Source organism: Callospermophilus lateralis, chromosome 11, assembly GCF_048772815.1.
Source record: "Callospermophilus lateralis isolate mCalLat2 chromosome 11, mCalLat2.hap1, whole genome shotgun sequence".
In the NCBI taxonomy this organism is placed as follows: Eukaryota; Metazoa; Chordata; class Mammalia; order Rodentia; family Sciuridae; genus Callospermophilus; species Callospermophilus lateralis.
Window position 1 is genome coordinate 16742054 of NC_135315.1, and position 13591 is coordinate 16755644.

The following is a 13591-nucleotide window of genomic DNA, read 5'->3' on the forward strand; positions in this document are numbered from 1 at the left end:
GCTATACCCCCAGCCCTATAGGGTGTTATTGTTTTTTGGGGTGTGGGTTGTTTTGTTTTGTTTTGTTTTGGTAGTGCTTGAGATGAGCCCAGGGCTTTGCCAAAGAAAGTGCTCCATGGGCCAGCGCGTTTGCGCATGCCTGTGATCATAGCAGCTCAGGAGGCTGAGGCAGTAGTATCATGAGTTCAAAAGCAGCCTCAGTATTGGCAAGGTGCTAAGCAACTCATTGAGACCCTGTCTCTAAATAAAATACAAAAATAGGGCTAGGAAGTGTGTGTGTGGCATTAGGGATTGAATTCAGGCACCCTCTGCCACTGAGTTACACCCCAGGTCCCCTTCTATTCCTTATAGCAGGGTCTTGCTAAGTTGCTGAAGCTGGCTTCCGACTTGTGATCCTCCTGCTTCCGCCTCCCAAGTAGTTGAGATTATGGGTGTGCGACACCATGTGTGGCCTCTCATAGATTTCTAATTCCATCTTGTTTTAGGAAACTACTTTGTACGATCTCTTTAAAAATCTATTAAAATGGGCATGGGGCATATGCCTCTGATCCCAGTGGCTAGAGGATCACAAGTTCAAGGCCAACCCCAGCAATTGGGCCCTAAGAAACATAGCAGACCCTGTTTCAAAAAAAAATTCATAGGGCTAGGGATGTAGCTCATACTAGAGCATATGCCTACTACATATGAGGCCCTCAGTTCGATCCCCAGTAACACAGAAATGATATATATTGAGATTTAGTTTGCCTCATGAACAAGTGAAGAATATGTATGCTGCTCTTATTGGGTCAAGTTTTCTGCCAGATTTAGTTGGCTTATTGTGACAAGTCCTCTATTTGCTTACTTATCTTTCTGATTACCCAATTATTATTGAGAGTGGATATTGAAATCTCCTTGATTGTGGAATTATTTTTACCTTTAGTTCTGTCAGTTTTTTTCATGTACCTTAATCTTGATGGACATCATTACCCTAGGTGCATGTATGAAAACATGAATGGTGTGACTCTTCTTTGTGTACAATCAGAGAAATGAAAAATTGTGCTCCATTTGTGTACTATGAAATGCATTCTGCTGTCATATATAACAAATTAGAGCAAATAAATTATAAAACATATCTCAATCTTCTGTCATTAGTTTGTCAGACGTTGAATACGAAGAAAATAGATTCTCATTTTAATGAATTCTCAGGTTCAAGAATCTCTCTGTCTTTATATATGTGTGTATTATATATATGTGTGTGTGTATACACACATATATAAAGTCTTATATTAAACCTTAAGTAAATAAGAATACTGAATTTTATAAATTTTTTGTTCTGCAATAAAAATTTAAATATCAAAATCAATTTTTTGCTTCAATTTTGTTTGGTTGAATTTCTTACACCTGAGGCAAGGAATCAACTTCACATAGTATTTAATGAGATCTCTTTTAAGTGTAGAAATTCGGTGCTGCCTTTTCCATTTATAATAGTCTGCTTTTTCTTGGAGTATAGGTAGGGAATGAATTAGGTTTTTCTGAAAGCAATAAAAATTAGCATGATGGTGTTTGAAATAGCATGATGAGTGTGTACTATATTGATTCTTACCCGAAAATAGAAAACCTCTTTAAACCCTAACTCTCCTCATTTTCCTCTCAGAATTAATGTAGAAATTTTGAGACTCATTCTTATTAGTGATAATATTTTTCAAATAAGTTCATTATTTTGTTTGCTTTAGGATTTCCATATATATTTTTATTGCTCCCCTCTTTAGCTCCAGACGGCATTGAGTAATGGAGTTTTGTTTTAAATCTAGTAGCTCCTAGGTATTACTATGGGGGTGATATCCAACTTATTTGAACTGGTACATTACCTCAGTGAGATATTCTTTCTCAGTTTTGTATGTTTGGGGTAGATAAATTAAATACCAAGGGAAATTTCTAAAATTGCTTTCCTGTGGAATTCTATTGCTGTATATAATGTCTTCAGTTAACATTAATGCTATTAATGTGGTCCTTCTGCCTATACATTGCTCTGAAAGAAGAAATATTAATGCATGGGGCTGGGGTTGTGGCTCAGTGGTAGAGCGCTTGCCTAGTTTGCATGAGGCACTGGGTTCGATTCTCAATGCCATATACAAATAAATAGAATTAAATGTCCAACAACTAAAAAATATTTTTTAAAAAAGAAATATTAATGTATTTGATTCTTTAGCTGCTTACCTTGATGTGCAGTGAATTATTTTTTTATATGTGGTTCTCAAGGGTCTTTGTGTAGCTTTGTTCCTACTTCTTTAGGGTTGTTGATAGTAATTTAAGATATAAAATGTACTGTTAACAGTGTTTACCTATAATAATAAATTTTGTAAAAGCTTGCTGTTGTTCTGGGTGTGACGATGGATGCCTGTAATTTACCAAGGAGGCTGAAACGGTGTCAACAATGTGGGGAATAACAGGCATGTGGAAGAGGGGAGTATAAGAATTTTTATTTTGTCTAATGGAGGTCAGAAAAGTGGTTTTATTGGGAAAGATGTACTTGAGTGTTGTGGACTTGCTGAAATATGGTATAGGGAATTCGTTCCAGCAGGGAGGGTAATGGGACCTGGCATTTTCAGGGAACTGCAAATAACTTATGATGAAGTTTTGGATGTTTTGACTAATTCATAATGGATTTTGTATTTATCTTAAAGTATGAACTTCATCCTATAACTGACAACAAGATGTAGACTGAAAATAGATTTTCAGTGTGAATGAAATATACTTTGATATTTCTGGGTCATTGTTTCCTTTCTTCTTTTCAATGAATTTTTTGATGGATATGGTGTCTCACTGTGATGCCCAGACTGGCATAGAACTCTGGCTTCAAGGCATCTTCCCTCCTCTGTCTCCTAAGTTGCTGGAACTATAGGTGCATGTCCTCAGGCCCAACTTGATACTTGTAAATTGATTTTACACATAGTAAGACATTTCAAAGTCATATACATGTCCACATACCCTTTACCTAGCTTCCTCTAAAGTTAACAATTTGCCATAATAACCATTGACAAAGACCAGGAATTAACATTGATATAAAACTAGACATTTTAATAGAATTTCACTAGTTTTTCTCACTAATGTCTGTTTTGCTTATCCAGAATCTTATTTTGTATTTAATTGTTTTGTCTTTTTTTTTTTAATTTTTTTAGTTGTCGATTGACCTTTATTTATTTACTTATACGTGGTGCTGAGAATCGAACACAGTGCCTCACACATGCGAGGCAAGTGCTCTACCAACTGAGCCACAACCCCAGCCCCAGTTGTCATCTCTTTTAATCTTTTTTTTAATATTGTTTTTAGTTGTAGATGAACACACAATATCTATTTTTATGTGGTGCTGAGGATCGAACCCAGTGCCTCACACATGCAAGACAGACGCTTTACCATAGAGGTACAGTCCCAGCCCTCTTTTAATCTTTTAAGTGTCCTCTCCAGTCCATAAATTTCTCAGCTTTTGTCTTTCATGACGGGTCAGTTAATTTCGTAGCAACTCCAGTTAATTTTCCTCAAACTGGAGTTGCCTGGTATTTTCTCATTCTTAGATGTAATGCATTTTTGAAAGACTGTTACATAAGTGTTACTAAGCTCTTAGGAGAATCGTATCAGAGGTTTTATAGTGGTGGTGTGTTGTGTCTTTGTACTGATGATGATACATTTGTTTACTTGGTTAATATAGTACCTGCTTACCTGTTTGTGCTGGTACTTGCTTGTAATTCCTGCAACTCAGGAAGCTGAGCAAGAGGATGGCTAAAACCAGCCTCAAAAACTTAGTGAAGCCCTGTCTCAATAAAAAATTAAAAAGGCTGGGGATGTGGCCAATGGTAAAGCACCTCCGGATTAATTCCAAGTACCCCCGCCCCCGCGCGCAAAAAAAAAAAAAAAAAGAGCCTGCTAGATTATTGCTCCCCTGTAAAGTTAGTCATTCATTATGAAGGTAAGAATACTATCTCTCAGGGAGTTGCTGTGCAAATACTGTCACCCACAATTTTATCATCTAACTAAATAGGCTTTTTTCATACAGTGGTTTTTGCTATGTTATTTACTGAGTGGGGATTTTTCTGACTAGTTTTTTTTTTTTTTAACTTTTATTAATTGTAATTCTGTTGGGAAAAATTGTTCTTTCTCCCCATTTATTCAGTTGTTTAGATCAGAATGGATCCATGCATCTTAATGTTATTCTGTGGGTTATATTATTATATAATAATATTATTATTATTCAGTTTTTTTTCCAGTTGTCTGTTATTGGCATTGGGAGCTCCGTTAGATTGTCTCCTGTGTTCTTTCAACATATTCCCCTCGTCTTTTGAGTATTTACTTTCTGGCAATAGAAGATGTTCATGCTCATTTTATAGATTGTCTACTCAATTCTTGGTTCTTTTTGAGAGCAGTGTTTTGAACCAAGATCTGGGTACTACTTATGTCATTGCTGCCGGAATTTCTCAACAGATAAAACTAGGAAATATGTGCATTTCCTATATCTTACACATTTATCTAACATCTGTGTATTAAAACTAACATCTGTGTATTAAGTTATAGCAATTCATCAGTCTCCTCACCCGCTTATAATCGCTGGTTCAGTTCTCGTTTCATAATTACCATCTCATACCTCTGTGAGAAATAAGTTTAACTAGAGTATAATATTTGTGTACAATGGTAGCTCTATCGTACATAGTCTGAAAACACTGTTTCTAAGTTTGGTTCTTTGTAGTTGACACTGTTTCTAGTCCCATTCTCACAGAGAAAATAGTTGATTTGGGTTTTTGTTTGTGTAACATTACTATAGTTCTTAGAGATACATAGAAAAGTATTCCTATTTTTCTGTTTCCATTTTTCCTTTTTTATGTCATGTTCTCAGTAGGTAAACAGTTTCATTGGTGTTTGGATTATCCATCTTGTATTTCTTATGCACAAATGAACAGAGACATGTATGTTTTCTTATGTTTCCCTCATTGGTAAATATTTCTTTTAAAGATTAGATTTGAAATTGAGTGATTTTTGGTTTTGTTTAGCACAGGCAATGCTTATTTAATATAAAATGTGATAATTATTTATAATAAAATATAATTATTATTTATCATTATTTGTTGTTAGTTTATATTTGTAAGATGAGTTTTTCTTACTCATCCTACTTTACAGAAGTAATGGGGAAAAGAACTGAACTTTAAGTGAGGACTGATGTTTTTTCTCAGAGAAAAGGATGCTAAAAGTGTAAAGCGTTGTCATTTTTAATAGTCCAAGATATATTCCTTGTAACATTGGTTCAGTAGGAAACACTTTCTTTTTCTTGAAGTTTTGCAGTCACCAGGATTGATGAGTGGTACATTGGCCTGACAAGGGTTTGGGGGCAGAGAGTAAAGAGATGGATGCTGAGAAGAAAATACTGGATCCACAGTTTTAAATACTGACTAATTAAGCCTTTTAAAGTAAATAGAGCTTTAGATAAATAAGTTGAATAATAAAGATCTATAATTGCTGTTTGATTACAATTGCTGTTTGTTTAGATGCATGTTTTCAGCAATGTTAGTAAGTATAAATCTTAGGTTCAGACCATTGGACTTGTAACAGCATTGTGTTTGTTGAAATAAAACATTATATAACTTCTCCTTTATCATCAACTTACAGACATAGGAAAATGAGGCACATGGCCCCATTTTACATAAGGAGAAATTGATCCTAATAAGTAACTTGGTGGAAGTGAAATTTTCAGAACCATGCACTCCAAGTGTAGTACTGTTATCCTACAGAGTCACTAATTTATCTTAAGCCAGGCATAAAAATTCCTATCACTTAGTTAGCATTTTTATTTTGATACTGTTTGTCAGAAAGGGACTAACTAACCAAAACCCAACTCTTAAATTTTCTAGCCGAATAAATGTGTTTAAAATAAAATGGTATTTCAAGCAGGTGTGGTGTGATGTGAATTGAATAACAAAGTAAAACCTCATACACATATCTTAAAGGTAGAGTTTAATTTTATTGTGCATTTTTAAGTGTGAGCCTCTTTGTATTTACCCTTTTACTTTCTTTACCTTTTGGTAAAACAAATCTAGTGATTCTCAGGCCCCACAAAAGCACACCCTTCATAAAACCTTCATTTAGTTTTTCTTCAAAGGCTTTGTTACACTTAATTGTCTGGCTAACAGGGTAGAGTGATGAATCAGACAGATGCTAGCTTTATATGAGTAACAAATTTGAATGTCATTGCCGATTTAATCATTTTATGCCATACACCTGTCCTTTGAAAAATGTTCAGTAACCCAAGAAAAATGTTCAGTAACCCTCCTCTGACTCTTAAGATTATGCCAAAGGTAATTCCCTGTGCCCTTGCTTTGAAGAGAAGGGGATTGTAAAAAGCATTTTACCTACCACATTAGCTTTTCTGCTCTTCTTTTTGGCTATGGGATGCAGAAACTCTTAGGGTACATCAGAACACATAAAATTCAGATAGAAGCTTTTTTATTGATAATCCCTGTTCTCTGCTCAGGGCAGTCATAGATTTGTTCATCCTTTTTCAGTTTCCTATTGGAGGGGTAGGTAAGATACCTGAGTCATGCTTTAATTTTCTGAAAACACTATAATGATGTGAACCATTACAGTAGTTACTGATAAAGCCTAAATTATTTGTGGATTTAACATTTCTTAAAAGTTTGTTAATATGTTAGCTATGAGTGATAATATTACTGGTAAGTATTAATTGATTTCTTCTGTAGAAAGATAAATTTGTTTTGATTTGGTTAAAGAATGGTAACATTTTATCCTGGAAGATATCCTTGCAGTTAAATCTCTATATTCCTTGCCAAACAAAACAAAACCTGAAATGGAGGTTCAACCTTACTTAACATGGTGCCTTGTAGAATATGTAGACATATAAATCAGACCTCTGTCACAACTTAATGCTAAAAGCTATATTTTAAGTGAATTTAAAATTAACACCCATTCTTCATATTGGAGTATACCAGCAAAAATTTGATAGTCACAGTGTTTTTGTGTTGAAAGGAATTTCCTTCATATTTAGCATACCTGAAGTCACACAACCTGAATCTTTTTTTTTTTTTGTAGTCCTTTTTATTGTTGGTAGTTTTTTGTCATGTTGTAATGTTTGTTTATTCGTTATGAGGTTCCTCTTACTGTTTTGTTTTTAACATAAAAATATAACCTAATTATAAGGAAAACTTTCGGTTCTAACACTTTGTTCATTATGTGTATACATACATTTTAGTCACTACAACTGTATTCAAAATATTTTGCATTTACCCCATTTCCTAATACAATTTCTGTGAAGTTTCTTTTTTTTTTTTTTTTTTTTCCTTTAAATACTCTCCTGGCATGAGAAGAAGAAATATCTTTTATGATTCTTTTTGACATTTTGATTTGGTACACTGCAATTTGTAATTATGCCTCAGATACTGAGCATTTAGGTTATTGATATTATTGCTGTGACGAACTTTACAAATACGATTTAATTATCTTATAGTTCTTGCTGTTTAATACCATGTTGCTTTCCAAGGAAAGTCAAAACAGTTTAAGGGAATGAATCTGTGTGCCGTTTTGATTTGGATAAAGAATGGTAACATTTTATCCTGGAAGATGTCCTTGCAGTTAAATCTCTATACTCCTTGCCAAACAAAACAAAAACAAAATTTTTATAGCATTGATTAATATAATTAAGACATTTGTGATACCTTAGTAGATGTTCAGGAAAGGAAAACATTTCCCCAGTGTTCACTTATTGTAGTATACTTACATGACTAGTCTGTTTGTATACTTACCTTGAGCTGGCTTTTGGGGTTAATTTGTATTAAATCTTTTAAATTATCTTCCTAATCTGTGTACTTACTTTATAATTATCCAGGACTGCTTTCAGGACTGTAGATCCTTTGGTCTATTTTCTTGGAAGTGTGAAGATCAGAAATAGTTCTGTGATACTTAGAAGAAGCAGGTGGGATTTCAACCTCAAAATACTGATCTTAAATTCAAGGGTAGCAATTATAGGAAGAAGAACTTCAGAACATCCCAAAGCCAGATCAAATGTAAGGGGATAAAGGCAACAATCTTTCTGAGATATTTCACCAACCCCAGAACCAGTGGATAGCTTGATAGCTTTATTGTCTTACAGGCTTTATTCCCTGTACTTGAAAGATGCCATGTGACTGACACTAATAACTGTTCCTGATTTGTTTTGAGTATTGAAATTTAAAACCTTTACATAATTCTTACACATCTATCTTATTTCATCTTATATTCTAAGCATATTTGATTTATGTAGTCTGAAGTTAGTATCTGTCAATTAGATTCATTAGATATTTTGATTTTGTTTCCTGCAAAGGAATAATCTATAGATATACACACACACACACACACACATACATACATACATATACACACAAAAAATGCAATTCTTGGAAATCAAGTTTCCACCATGCACCATAAACAGATAATAACTACATTTAATTTTTTCTCTTAATTGCCTTGATACTGGTATTACTCTATACTCTTTGACCCTTAGCATAAGGTTCATGTTACTGCGTAATTGTTTAGCTATAGTTCTCTTCCACAGATCATTTCCCTGTCAGTAGGCCTTTACTACTTTTAATCTGATAAATATTTATGTTCCTCATTCTTCTTTGTTTCAAAGCAAAAACTAATTTCCCCTCAGTTATATGAGTTTTACTCAAATTTTCAAGTCGGTCATGAGAAATATTCAGTGCTTGTCATAAATGATATGGTACTGCTTTTTAGATAGGGGTGTTATTGGGTTAATGTTAATGTGTATTTATTTTTTTTTCTTATTCAGATTGAATCTGTTTCTCAGCCACTGGAAAACCATGGTGCCCCTGTTGGTCCTATTTCAGAGTCATTATCTACCAAATCATGTGGAGCACTGAGACCTGTCAATGGAGTTATTAACACGTATGTTTTATCCCTTCTACTTCTTATACTTAGTAGGCTTGTAAAAGGTGAGTTTGTTATCTCTGGCCAGTACTGATCCCTGATTTGAAGAAGTAGAAGCTTTATCATGGATTAATATTTTGCATGCTTCCTACTATACCAATATATTTATGTATTTCTCTCTTATCTACCATGGTCTAAAAGGGCCTGGACATGGAGAAAAAAAAATAGTATACAGTTATTTTACATCATTATTATTGGTCCGAAATCTTAGAGGAATTCCTCAAAGAAGTTTACATAAATACCTCTGTGGTAGAACAGATTAATTTCCCCAAGGCTGTGTTTGTAAATCTGTGTATATGAAGGTTCACAGAACCCTAAACAAATGAATAGTATGTATCCCTAGAATTGAAGATTCACAGGTATGCTGATTCTAAGGCAGCTCATTAACATTTGCAGATTTCCATCATTTTATTACCAGTTGTAATTATCAAGACTTTTTAATCACATTTGTGTTGAGGAAAACCTAATCACAGGAACTTAAGATTACTTACTGACCTTTGTACTTTTCAGACATAATAGAGTAAACGTACACCAAGAACCTTATAAATAAACACAGACATAGCAACATACTTAGATTAGTGAACCTTATCCAGAAATGACCTGCTTCTGCTGTAGAACACTAGTTAATGTTTGTGAGCATTTGCTAGTAGAGGAGGTTGAACCAATTATTAGAGGCTTTGTTTTCCATGTTTTCTAAAAAGTGAATATTTTTCCTTCCCCTGTGTAGTCTTCAGCCTGTCTTGGCAGACCATATTCCAGGTGACAGCTCAGATGCTGAGGAACAATTACATAAAAAGCAACGACTGAATCTAGTTTCTTCATCATCTGATGGTACCTGTGTGGCAGCCCGGACACGTCCTGTACTAAGCTGTAAGAAGCGGAGGCTTGTTCGACCCAATAGCATTGTCCCTCTTTCTAAGAAGGTCAGTACCACAGAGATTTGGTCATTGTCAGTGAGCCAGGTGCTAAGAGGGATTAACTAGTCTCATGCCACCTTTGATTTGCTTAATTTAAGGATTTTTTCAAACTTGGCTAACAACCAACATTTTCTAGAGAGCTTTAAAAATATACTAGGTTCCTGGGCCTTGTTTTCTAGAGAGTCTGATTCAGTTGCTCTGGATTGGAGCTGAAAGTTATGTTTTCAAAAAGCAAAACATTGTTAGGTGATTGATTCTTTGGCCAGATTTGGAGGAGAGTGTACTTTCTCACCTGCACCGTTTTCACTGAAAATGGCAGTGTTGAAGGCTTTGTCTTTAAAGACATGTTACTAAATGAATGTTTATCTTCACAAAGAAAATGAAGATTAATTCACAGTTTCGGGGAACTTTTTATTACTGATTCTTTAGTTAACAGAGTTTGTACTCTTCTTAAACTAATAAAATAATACTCCAGTAAAATTGGTACTATGCAGTGGCCAAAAACATTGACTTCAAACACGATTCATTTTACTTTGAATTCTGGTACTGCCACCTAGTAGTTTGGAAGATGTTAGCCCCTCTCACCCTTTCTCTTTTCCAAAACCTAAGAAAACTCATAAGATTGTTTGAAGATTGATTGATATGTGTATAACATGCTTACTAGGGTGTATGGTTGATAAGATCCTAGTACAGAGTAGTTTACCACTTTTGATTTTGTTCATTCACTCATTCTCTGTGTACTTATTGAGCTACAATGAGCTAGATCTTTTCTGAGTATTGGGAATACAACACTAAATTAAAAACATAAAAATATTTATTACTCTCATGAAACACATCAATAAATGAACTATATAATATGTCATATAGCATTAAATAGTAGGGCAAAAAATGCAACAGGAAATAAGAAAATGCTGGGAAGCTCAAATAAAGAAGAAGTTTGGGGATTAATTAGATCCTGAGAACATACAAGACACAGAGCTATGAAAGATGATGAAGAAAGGGCTCAAAAAAGTGACACTTGAAGCAAAAAGAAAACCAAGAGAGCATGGTGGGGAAAGGAAGAAAGTGTTTCAGAGAGGAAAGTAGTGACCATGTGAGTCAGATGCTGTACACAGTTTAATAATAAAAAGACTGACAGGGCCAGAGATGTTTTGGTGACCTTGATGAGCACTTTTGGTAGAGGGTGAAAAGGGGTGAAAGCCTGTTTTGAGTGGGTTCAGGAAAGAATGGGACAAAAAAGAATTGAGGGAACCATTAAGAAAATCTTTCAAAGAATGTTGCTATAAAGGAGAAAGCAGAGTAGCCTGTTTGAAGGATAGTCTTTCTTAAGGGGAACTATTGTAGCTTATTGGCTGAGGACAGGGGAGGGGAATGAGAGACAGTTGCTGGAATCATTAATATGGACAGTGAATTTTCAATACTTGGTTCACTTTGCATGATCATAGGCAGGAAAGTATTATGAGAATTGACTGTCTGGCAGTATATTTCTCTCCGGTCTTTTCTTCAAACTATACTTAAATAACAAAATAGAAAAGAATATAATATTTGGCAGGATTTTTATATTGATATTTGAGTCTCTTGACTTTTTTATTCATAGTCATAAATCTGAATAGTTTTCTGAGAGATTAAAGAGTAATAATAAGAAAGCAAAAAAGGGGGAAAACTGTACATTACTATCAAATGTTAGGAAAGTAACTTTTTGTCTTGTCCTTGATGCTTTTAACAGAGTACATTTTCTCGTAACCTCATGGAAAATGATATCCTTCCTTTGTTTTGACAATTTGCCAGTCATGGTGTCATGACATCTAGGAAATGTTTTAATTCACAAAGAAGGTGTGGATCCCCCTCTCCGCCCCCAAAGTAGCAGACCGACCTGATTCAGGCTTTTGAAGGTGCATAATAAAATTATTACTGGGAATTGTATGCCTATAATCCATTGGCTAGAGAATCACAATTTCAGGACCAGCTTCAGCAACTTGGCAAGGCCCCAACTTAGTGAGACTGTCTCAAAATAAAAATTTAAAAGGGGAGAAGGGGGGTTGGGGATATGACTCAGTCTCCCTGCGTTCAGTTCCCAGTACCCCCACCTGATTAAATTTAATTAAAAAACAGTTGAGGCAAAGGGTGAAGAATGCCATTTTCTAAAACAGTCATCCCTGACACACACAAAAATTAGTTACACAAAAAATAAATCAAAGAAATAAACTGACTTTGGGTAGTGAACCATTTACTAGGTAAAGCAGAAAGGCTGGAGTTCTGCCGAAATTGGTGATAAACACCATTCCCTGTCTTGGTTGCTTGCTGTGTCTCACATGGCTCTTTGCTGAATTCATCAAAACTTTTGGTGAGCAAAACAAAGTTTTTACCTTCATAGATTCGATTTTCTAATGGTAGAATTGGATAGCAAAGAAGTTAACACATTATTTTCCAATATTGATTAATGCCAGTGAATTCACATTTATTGTGATAAATTCTGCTTTTTTGTTTCTGATTAAAAGGGATTCTGTTGAAATTATATACTTCTGGATTAATTTAAATTTTGTTTGTAATTCCTCCCCTGAAAAAGATATGGCTATAGGATATTTTTTAAATGTTTAATGTCAATATTACTGCCTGAACTTACATTTAAATATTAATATTGCATTTCAGAACCAAAAACTGTGACACCCACTTGAAAAGGAACTCATTTCTTTACTGATTTTAAGGAACTATCAGCTTAGTTGAATCACAGTTGGAATGTATGTACCTTAAAGTTGAGATGCACATTAAGTGTTGGAACAAAGTATCCTGTAAGATGAACTTGTTAGAAATTAAAAAAAAAAAAAATGAGACCTAAAAGTAAGTAATAAAAATCCTTGAGCACCTGAACTACTGATTTGAGTTTTATTTAGCCTCTAGTTTTAAGAGTTTGTTAGGTAACTATCATAACCTATTTTTTTATATTTAAGTTATATTATGGGCTGGGGATGTGGCTCAAGCAGTAGCGCGCTCACCTGCCACGCGTGCGGCCCGGGTTCGATCCTCAGCACCACATACAAACAGAGATGTTGTGTCCGCCGAATACTAAAAAATAAATATTAAAATTCTAAAAAAAAAAAAAAAAGGATAAATGGAATATGACTTGAGAAAATATCTACTTTAAAAAAAAAAGTTATATTATGGACTCAGTACCGTTATTTATTTTTACATGGTGCTGAGGATCAAACCCAATGCTTCACACATGCTAGGCAAGTGCTCCACCACGGAGCTACAGTCACAGGCCCCATAACCTATTTTTTTTGAAAGGTAAATCTGGAGATAGTTTATGTTGGGAATGGATTGGTATAACTGAGACTAGAGGCAGAAAGAGAGACTAACAATAGTAATCCTGAAGGAAATAATAGCCTGAGGACTGTAAAACTCTGAAGATGGAATAGATTTTAAAGGCTGTCTGGTTAGGACATAGTAAGTAATATCAATTGGGAGGACACAGGTCTTTGAGAATGGGGAAATGTTGCTGTCCTGTGTTGGAAGGAGTAAAGCCCATGGATTTTATGGGTTACTTTTCCTGTTGCATAGTTTCATTGTAATGTTAGGACATGATTATAGGTTGTGTCTGTTATTACTATTTATTGTGTTTCATCAATTTAGGGGTCTAGGATGGTAGATGTTAGTAAGTAAACCAAATGAAAATTTCCTGGCCTACTGTTTCTGAGATAGGTGCTTGTAACTTA

The 13591-nt window shown here is 34.6% G+C and overlaps 1 protein-coding gene across 4 annotated transcripts in view; it reads left to right on the top strand.

Moving 5' to 3' along the window:
- Kansl1 (KAT8 regulatory NSL complex subunit 1) overlaps nucleotides 1-13591 on the top strand; it is a 187576-nt gene that overhangs the window by 142272 nt on the left and 31713 nt on the right. For all 4 annotated transcript variants that reach the window (XM_076870010.2, XM_076870013.2, XM_076870014.2 and 1 more), the window contains exons 6-7: nucleotides 8804-8919; nucleotides 9689-9884. In XM_076870010.2, the coding sequence (XP_076726125.1) occupies nucleotides 8804-8919; nucleotides 9689-9884 (312 nt within the window). The remainder of the gene's footprint in view (nucleotides 1-8803; nucleotides 8920-9688; nucleotides 9885-13591) is intronic.